Here is an 8752-nt window from a genome sequence, read left to right as displayed (position 1 = left end):
CAATACACATGTGTTTTCTTGCCACCCTCCAGTCAAACCTCTTTCACTTAGGTCTTTTTTTTTTCCCCCGGAGACCGAACCCAGGGCCTTGCGCTTCCTAGGTAAGCGCTCTACCACTGAGCTAAATCCCCAGCCCCTCACTTAGGTCTTGAACTCCCGCAAAAGCTGTTTTGTGCACTTATAATGGCCCTGGCTTCTGGGAACCTTAGGTCACCTAGCCCACCAGAAGCCTGTCCTAAAAATAAATCCTAAGTGTGAACAATAGAGACCCAGTCAGGTCTAACAGTTCCAAGCTTGATGCTGGAGTACATAGGCCAAGCACTGAGAGGAGCGTGAGGGACACAGTCGAACCTTCCACGCTGACTGATCGATCACCTTAGAGCTTTGCTTGTACCCATGTTTTAGGTAAGTATATAAGTAAAGAGCACGGTGAGATATTCCAGAATATTCTCTAGAAGGTTTTTAAGTGTTCCCAAGGCAGGCTAGCCCAGCTGCTGTTTAGATCTTCCTTGCAGAAAGGCTGCAGCAGGTGATGCGTGATGGAGATGAGAAAGCTTTTAAACGTTTGCCTTCCTAACAAAAAAAAAAAAACCTCTTTGCATCTCTGAGAAGTACCCAGCCGGTGTTTATCCTCCACAGTAGCAAATCGGGGTTGTTTATCCTCCTATTTCGTGATGTATTTTATAAAGTAATGAATGGTTCATTAAACTAAGTTTGGGCATCTGTCTCCCAACAGCCTCCTACCCAGCTGTACCCTTAGCGGGTCCTGGAGGCCATTGGAGTGGGCCTATTTCCCGTCCCACCCCCACCCCACCCCCAAGCCGCTTCCCCTCCTGCCCTCCCTCCTCCTCATCCCTCCCCTTGGTTATTTAGGAGATTAGAGTTCATTAATTAAATCCTGTGCTTAGATCGAACTGTAACACTATTCCAATCACATTTATCTTTCAGGCGGCGGTGGAGATGGCAACCTCGCTGGAAACGCGCGGGGGAGCCTGAGCCGGCAGCCGGAGACGCACGGCTCGGTGTACTCCCTCGCCCGCCACGCCGCCGCGCAGACCCTCCATCTTCCTGCTCAGCTCCGGGCCAGGCTCGACCCTGCCCCGGGGTGGGGTAGGGGGCGGCTCCCGCTTCTCCGGGGGCTCCAGGTCGTTCTCCACCCCCGGGCCCTCTGCGACTCAATTGCCTGGGTCCCCCCTCCCCCGCCACACACACTCACACGCGCCCGCGAGCACACACGCACGCACACAACACACTCACACGCCAGCAGGCTGCTGGCCGCTCAATGGACCGATTTCCCCGGTTTCCCTGAACCCAGCCTAGCCCGGAATGAGAAATTGCAAAATGGCCCGAGTCGCCAGTATACTAGGGCTGGTCATGCTCAGCGTGGCCCTGCTGATTTTATCGCTTATCAGCTACGTGTCCCTGAAAAAGGAGAACATCTTCACCACTCCCAAGTACGCCAGCCCGGGGGCGCCCCGAATGTACATGTTCCACGCGGGATTCCGGTGAGTGTGGGCCTCTGCTGGAGCGCCCTCGGGTATCTCGGGTCGATTGGTGTGTTGGGGGACCGTCAGAGAAGAGTGTCTGGGCTCCTCGGTAACTGCGTGGTCCTTTCATTCCTCCTTCTGTTTCTGCACTTTATATATTTTTTTAATCCCAAAGCCCCTAAAAGCCTTTGTCCTAATCGATGTGATTGAATTTCTCCCATTCTTCCTCTGCGTCCCCTCCCCCGTTTCAAAACTGGGGTGTTGGTGGTTGAGCGACAGGCGGTGTTTGGACAGCGGGAGTGGGGGTGTTGAACCCGGAGATGGGCAAGGTTTGAGGTGAGCGACCTGGCCGAGCACCAGCGGCGGACTCCGCAGGCCTGGCTGGGGCGATCTAATGGCGCAGGCGCCGACTACACTCGCACCCCATCCCTCCCCCCCTTTCTCATCTAATGATGCGCAGGTTTATTCTCTTGAAGCCCCTAGGGGGTTCTTCCTCGACCCTTCCCCCGCTGCCAGCCGCCCCCTCCTTTCCTGGATTTCTGCAATTCCTCAGCCCCTGCGGGAAACAAGCCTTCTGCTGAGGGCCGCCCACCCTGCCCGGGTCGAAGTCACCGCGGGGCGCAGCTCCGCACAGCTCATCCGGAGCCCCACCCCTACCTGTGCCCGCAAGGAGCTCTCCCCGCACCGCCTTCCGATGGGCGGGTGGCAACCACAAGCTGCACCCTGTGGGCCAAGCTGGGCCAGAGATGTGCAACCTGAAGATGTTAGGCCTGGACAGAAGAGCCCGGCTGCAGGCGGCCTCTGGGAGTCTCCAGCTAAAGGCTGAGGGTGAAATCAGACTTGGGCGTGGGAAGGAAAAGGTTAAGGCTGGAGCCCCCCAACCCCCACCCCTTTCGCCTGAGTCTCGAATTTCCTCTGCCCTTTCACCAAAAATCAATTCTCCGAGCCCGGGGGTGGCAGGGTCCGGTCGGCGGCTGCTGTCCGCGGTGCTGACTCGTAGTCCCGCTGAGCCGTGGACTGCAGCCCTGGGCTGGGCTCTGACCCTTGCTGTCTGAGTGACCGCCATCTTTCTTATGGTCTCACCTGCACCCGGAGGGCTAGACAATGGGGAAGAGTTTCCCCTTTTCTTCCTTTCTTCCTGGCTTCTGTAGGAGCAGAGAATGTGCCAAAAGAGAGGGGCTGTGGGGTGGGCTTGCTCTTGTGCCAGCTGCCCCTTCCGGTTGATGCTGGAGCTATCACTCTCTGGGTTCCCCTCCCTGAGGCCAGCACCTATCTAAACTCATGCTCCTCTTCAGGTCACAGTTTGCACTGAAGTTTCTAGACCCGTCATTTGTGCCCATTACGAATTCTCTCACCCATGAACTCCAAGAGAAACCTTCTAAATGGACATTTAATCGGACAGCGTTTTTACATCAAAGGTAGGATAGGAAAAGAGGTTTTGGTGGTTGTTGTTTTTTCTTTTTTTTTTTAATTTTGAAACTCAATAAAACAAACAGCACGAAAACAAATCCAAAACCAGTACCACACACACAAAGCTACAATTCATCTCACCCCACCTGAGAGTGTGGGGGCTTTGTCTTCCTAGCCTAAATGCAAGAGGAGGTGATTCGTAGCCATCCCTCTAAAAAGGAACAATCAGGTTGGCCAATACCTTCTTAATTTGGCCTTGACTGAGCACCATGATGTCTGGCTGCACCAAAGCTATCTATTAAAAATAAAAGGTTTCATTCATCGCAAGCAGATGATCTCTTTATGGTCTGATTACACAATCTTACTAAAACACACCCTTACCACATCACTCACTAGTGGAGACTCGGGCCCAAATATATGTACGTAAACCTGACTTTGTTTTGGTTCTGCCTGTTTGTTTTCATGAAGCTTTTGCAGCTTTTAACTTATTATAGAACTAACTTTGTTCTTATTGATTGTGGTGGCCTGTTCTTATCCACGGAGAAGGCTTTTCTTTATTGTTTCATCTGGTCTTAGGCAGAGGAAGAAAGAAATCAAGTCTCAGTGATTTTTGGTCTCAGAACCATAGGCACCCCCCACCCAGTGGGATGGCTATGGCACTAAATGCGATGTGAACCAGCTAGTGTGTTCATTAGGGCTGTGGGTGCTTATTTTACAAACTAGGAAGTGATATGTGGCTTTGCCCTGGCATTTATCGCATTTATTGTCACTGTACTTTATATATATATATATATATACATATATATATATATATATTCATTCTACTGGCAGAATGAAAAGAAACCCATGGCATGAGAAAATTGTGTGGGTTTTTTTTTAAATGGTATAATCATAGGATTATGGTTACAGTTTTTAAAGTATTTATGCTTAATTATAAACTATTTTGTGGCGGTTAATTCTAAACCACGGAGGTGCTTTTCAACGTTAGCCTTTGGGATTTCCATCTAAATTTAATTTTGCAGACAGTACAGTTTTCAAGGTAGAACACCTTACACCAATCCCCCAAACACACTAAATACATCTCTAACTTGATTACAGTGTTTTTCTACACCGGGCCTGGTATCCCTAGCATCAATCAAAAGAACACTCTCTTTCCAAAGCTCCCTGCCTTTCTATCCATTTCTTAGGAAACCTTTAATTAATTTTAACAATATTGTTTTAAGTTGCTTTTTAGCAACTCCAAGAATTACGCTGGTGCCTGAAAGCTGAGGCGACTGCCCCGGTCTACGTTGTCCTAGAATTTGGTGATAGCTCTTTTCACCCTGCTGTTATTTAAACAGAAGGCATGGGCGTTCCAATTTTCCTCCTTGTCAGTGGGGGACAAAGTTGTAAGCTACCTGTCTCTTAAGCTATTTTTATGTACCTGAGATTTTAAGAGGAGATAATTTCACAGAAAGCCCAATATGAAACCAAGCTGAAGTCAATTCTAAGTATCACTTTTCTCTTATTACCTTTGTTTCCCCTGAAGCCTTCCTTACCTATATCCTGCTAAATTGTGATTCCATAGAATCACACAGAGGAAAACGTCTGTTTCATTATTTAGCAAAGGTCAATGAGATTATCGTCTCATTTCTATGAAGTATTTAGCCATGCCCACTACTCTTCCTATTTTCATATTTTAATAATAGAGTGCTGAACTATGATCCATATCTGTTTAGCTTTATTTAGACACCTGTAGTATTTGCTATTAGTTGAGCCGTACAGACCAATAGCAAACAAGTAGCCCCTAGTTACAAACTCTTAAGTCACCAATGTTGATACATTAATGTGAGCTCTCTGAGGCCTGTGTAAATTGTCTCCCTGTGTTTTCTAACACAGTTTGGCATCTGCCTCCTCCTTAGTCAAATACACTCTTTGGGTAGACCAGAACACCAAGAAATAGTTGGTAAAATTGTACACTGAATTTCCTAGCATCCAAAGGTTACCTTCAGAACCTGACTGAGCTATGTTGCTGTGCCTGTACGTTTTAAAACAGGCTTCCCTTTGGAGCCTGCAAGTGTGAATCCATACTCTTCACTTGAATTGAATGTGCTTAATATTCTGGTCTGAGTTAAATGGAAGCATAAGATGGAAACTTGGTTCTTTGGAATAGAATGTATTTAATGAATCTTTTCTTATTTTAGGCAAGAAATTCTTCAGCATGTCGATGTAATAAAAAATTTTTCTTTGACCAAGAATAGTGTTCGGATCGGACAACTGATACATTACGATTATTCCAGCCATAAATATGTTTTCTCTATTAGCAATAACTTCCGGTCCCTGCTCCCAGATGTGTCGCCCATTCTGAATAAGCGTTATAACATTTGTGCTGTGGTTGGAAACAGTGGAATCTTGACAGGGAGTCAGTGTGGACAAGAAATAGATAAATCGGATTTTGTTTTTCGGTGCAATTTTGCCCCGACAGAGGCTTTCCACAAAGATGTTGGGAAGAAAACCAACCTCACAACTTTTAATCCTAGCATCTTGGAAAAATATTACAACAACCTTTTAACCATCCAGGACCGTAACAACTTCTTCCTCAGTTTAAAAAAGCTCGACGGGGCCATTCTCTGGATCCCCGCGTTTTTCTTCCACACTTCTGCAACTGTAACCAGAACGTTAGTGGATTTTTTCGTTGAGCACAGAGGTCAGTTAAAGGTCCAGTTGGCTTGGCCTGGAAATATCATGCAACATGTCAACAGGTGTGTATGTTTTATTAAATCTCACTCGTACCCCCCCACCAGATGGCAAGTCAATATTGTAATCTCTGGGGCCTGGGAGCCATCCATGTTGTTGTGGTTGGTTTAGTTCTTGAGGACGAACTCTTATCTTTTTAATGAACGAATGAATTATGCTAGTTAAAAACTTCAGTTTACCCCTAGTTGGTAACCAAGTGCGAAATGAAAAGACTATTCCTCACTCTTCTTTTTATTTCCTGTCCCCTTCTTCGTGATCAGCCATAGAAATTACCACCAACCAAGACTTTCCCTTGTACCAATGGGTAGATCCTGGCAACACCCAGTGACTAAACCACACAAAGCCTATTTTTTTTTAAAAATTGTAATTTAAAAAAGAAAGAAATTACTACTGACTTTAAGAATATCCTTTTTGTCGGATGTTCAGGTGTTTGTAGAGTTTCCGGATTAGAAACCCACCTAGATAAATCTTAAACGGCATAATCTGCTTTTGTAATTAAATGTTTGTGTATTCAAAGAGCTCATTGCTGTCCCTTATGGTTTGATAAGGAAACTGGCCGGAGGTGCAACATTTTCATCTGGCCCGGTAACTTTCAGTTCTGATTGTTTATAAGAATCAGAGTTCTTAAGTACTACTACCTGGGCTGGCCTTGAGTCTAATGTGGTGAGGGAGGCAAGGATCAAGCACTTGGTGTTTTTAGTAACCCCTTATATGGTTCAAATATGCAGTCAGAAGTGAGGCAACCATCCAGGGCATTTTTAAAGGCAAGATTAATTGAGCATTGCCTCAGCTCCCATGCCCTCCTGTGTAAGGAATCCAGGCATCACGGCAGACCACAGATCTTATTACAAGTTCAGGTGGGTTCTGGAAGGCCTGGAGACAAGGAATGCATGCTGTAATAGATATTCCCTTCCTGTTGTTTCCTAAAATCTTCCAAATTTAAGATCTGTTTAGTTGAGTTTCCACCGAAAGAGAACTCGCAGTGTAGTAAATCGGTGTGTCTCCAAAAGGAAGGGCACTTGTATTATATGTAGTCCAAACTGCGACCTTTACTTCGAGAAAATGGGTGCGATGAATAATTATGCAGACTGATACCACTCCCAAGAATGTAAGAGATAATAGAACTGAACCCCAAAGTTTGACAACGGGATACAAAAAGTGGAGTGTATTTGTTGTCCAAAGTCACTATGGAACATGAAAGACACCAGAGTTCAAACCCAGGTCACTTACCAACTTATTCCAAATCTTTGACCCCATCGTTTTTCTCCATTCTGCTCCATTTTTATTCATTTTTTTATGGCATTTTAAATCTCATCCAGAAGGGAACAGGTCCCTGTACCGGGGCTGGGAAGTGTATGTAGGTACACCCAAACAGTGTATCCATGAAACCCAACCGGTCTAGAAAAATCTAGCTCCTAGCCCCACCTACTGACTTATCTGACTGAAACCTTCAGAGCCAGCCGCTGAATGTACCTATACTTATTGTTCTGCAGGTACTGGAAAAACAAACACTTGTCACCCAAACGACTGAGCACAGGTATCCTTATGTACACCCTTGCATCTGCAATATGTGAAGAGATCCACTTGTACGGTTTCTGGCCTTTCGGATTTGACCCCAACACCAGGGAGGATCTGCCCTACCACTACTATGACAAAAAAGGAACCAAATTTACCACCAAGTGGCAGGAGTCTCACCAGCTGCCTGCTGAGTTTCAGCTGCTCTATCGAATGCATGGGGAAGGGCTCACGAAGCTCACTCTGTCACACTGTGCCTAAGAACTCCAAATGGAAAGTGCCAATGGCTGTTTAAAAAAGTGCCCCCAAACCAAATTGAATAGTCTCCAGAACAGACCCCATAGACAATCTGGCAAAGCCTGTCTGCCACTTACAAGGAAAGATGTCTTCTCTTCCTCTTTTGCACTGCTCTTTGAATAGTCTGAACAGACTTAGGACAGGTGCATTGAAGCCGTGTCTTTTAGACTTGACTGGGAAAGGTTATATTGCATTTGGAAGTATGCTGCACAGAGAATAGCTTGAAATAGTTCCAAGCTTGTATTTTAATAATAAACTGACTCCCGTGTGAATGAGGACCATGGCTGTCATCTCCTCAGTCCTCCTTCGATACAGTCCTCATAACCAGAGAGCTCTGGCCAGCTTCAGCAGGACCTCTTTTGCCAGGGGGATCAGAATCTTCAAAAACAAAAACAAACTGGTTTTGCAGGTTGTATATTCTCTCTCTCTCTCTCTCTCTCTCTCTCTCTCACACACACACACACACACACACACACACACACACACACACACACACACACACACACACACGCACACACACACTTCAGGTTGCCCGACTACCATTGAGTTTAATAATTTGCTAGGACTACTTCTGGATTAGCTTTGCTCGTATGTGTTTGCATCTGTACCTGATGTGTTCAAGGCTCTGGATAACTTGGATGTTTCATGACAAACTTAGCATATCTTAGTGACTTTCCCCGTGAAGAATTCTATAGGAAATGCCTCAAGTCCTTACTTGTCCATACTGTTATTCTACAGCATGGTGGTCTATTTGGGTAGACATGTGGTAGACTGTGGCATATGCCACAGTGTCTCTTTCTCTGTCACAAAGAAAGCCCGCAGTGTGGGTAGCATTGCATCTGTTAGCATGAGTGCAGTTGTGACAGATCCTACAAGGGCTTTCTAGCTTAGGCCTTCAACACTTTCAGTTCAAGTGCTAGGCTGGGTGCTCTCTCAGAACAATTGGGTTAATTTAAAAAAACCTAGAGACTATGAAGAAAGAGGAAGGAGAGTGTTTTCAGGTTGTATACTCTATAAAGAGTTGCGGCCATTGGAGAAGAAGCACAAGAGTTGGTGTGGAAGACAAACTAGAGCTTTGGTCAGACTGGTCCCTGTGTGAGCCATGTTAGCATTAGTCATGTCAGATCCTTTCTGTGACATCCCCACCAACAAGCATCTAGATGTCGCTTGCTTGCTTTGAGACAGTTGAAGATACTATCCTCTGTTTCCAAGTCTGTGTGGCTATACATTGAGCATTTCAAAAAGAAAAGCCATTATGCAGTGGCAAGACTTGGTCCTAAATAAGCTTTGGAATTTGAGATCAGTTG

At 45.9% G+C, this 8752-nt stretch overlaps 1 protein-coding gene across 1 annotated transcript; it reads left to right on the top strand.

The window, feature by feature from the left end:
- Window positions 1-950: 950 nt before the first annotated feature.
- On the top strand, window positions 951-7723 carry St8sia3 (ST8 alpha-N-acetyl-neuraminide alpha-2,8-sialyltransferase 3). The gene is made up of 4 exons (XM_032885908.1): window positions 951-1505; window positions 2783-2905; window positions 5081-5638; window positions 7127-7723. The coding sequence occupies exons 1-4, from the start codon at window positions 1327-1329 to the stop codon at window positions 7407-7409; spliced, it is 1143 nt and encodes a 380-aa protein (XP_032741799.1). The 5' UTR covers window positions 951-1326; the 3' UTR covers window positions 7410-7723.
- Window positions 7724-8752: the final 1029 nt, after the last annotated feature.

Source organism: Rattus rattus, chromosome 15, assembly GCF_011064425.1.
Source record: "Rattus rattus isolate New Zealand chromosome 15, Rrattus_CSIRO_v1, whole genome shotgun sequence".
Lineage (NCBI taxonomy): Eukaryota > Metazoa > Chordata > Mammalia > Rodentia > Muridae > Rattus > Rattus rattus.
Note: the sequence above shows the minus strand (reverse complement) of the source record. Positions and strands in the feature narration are given on the sequence as shown.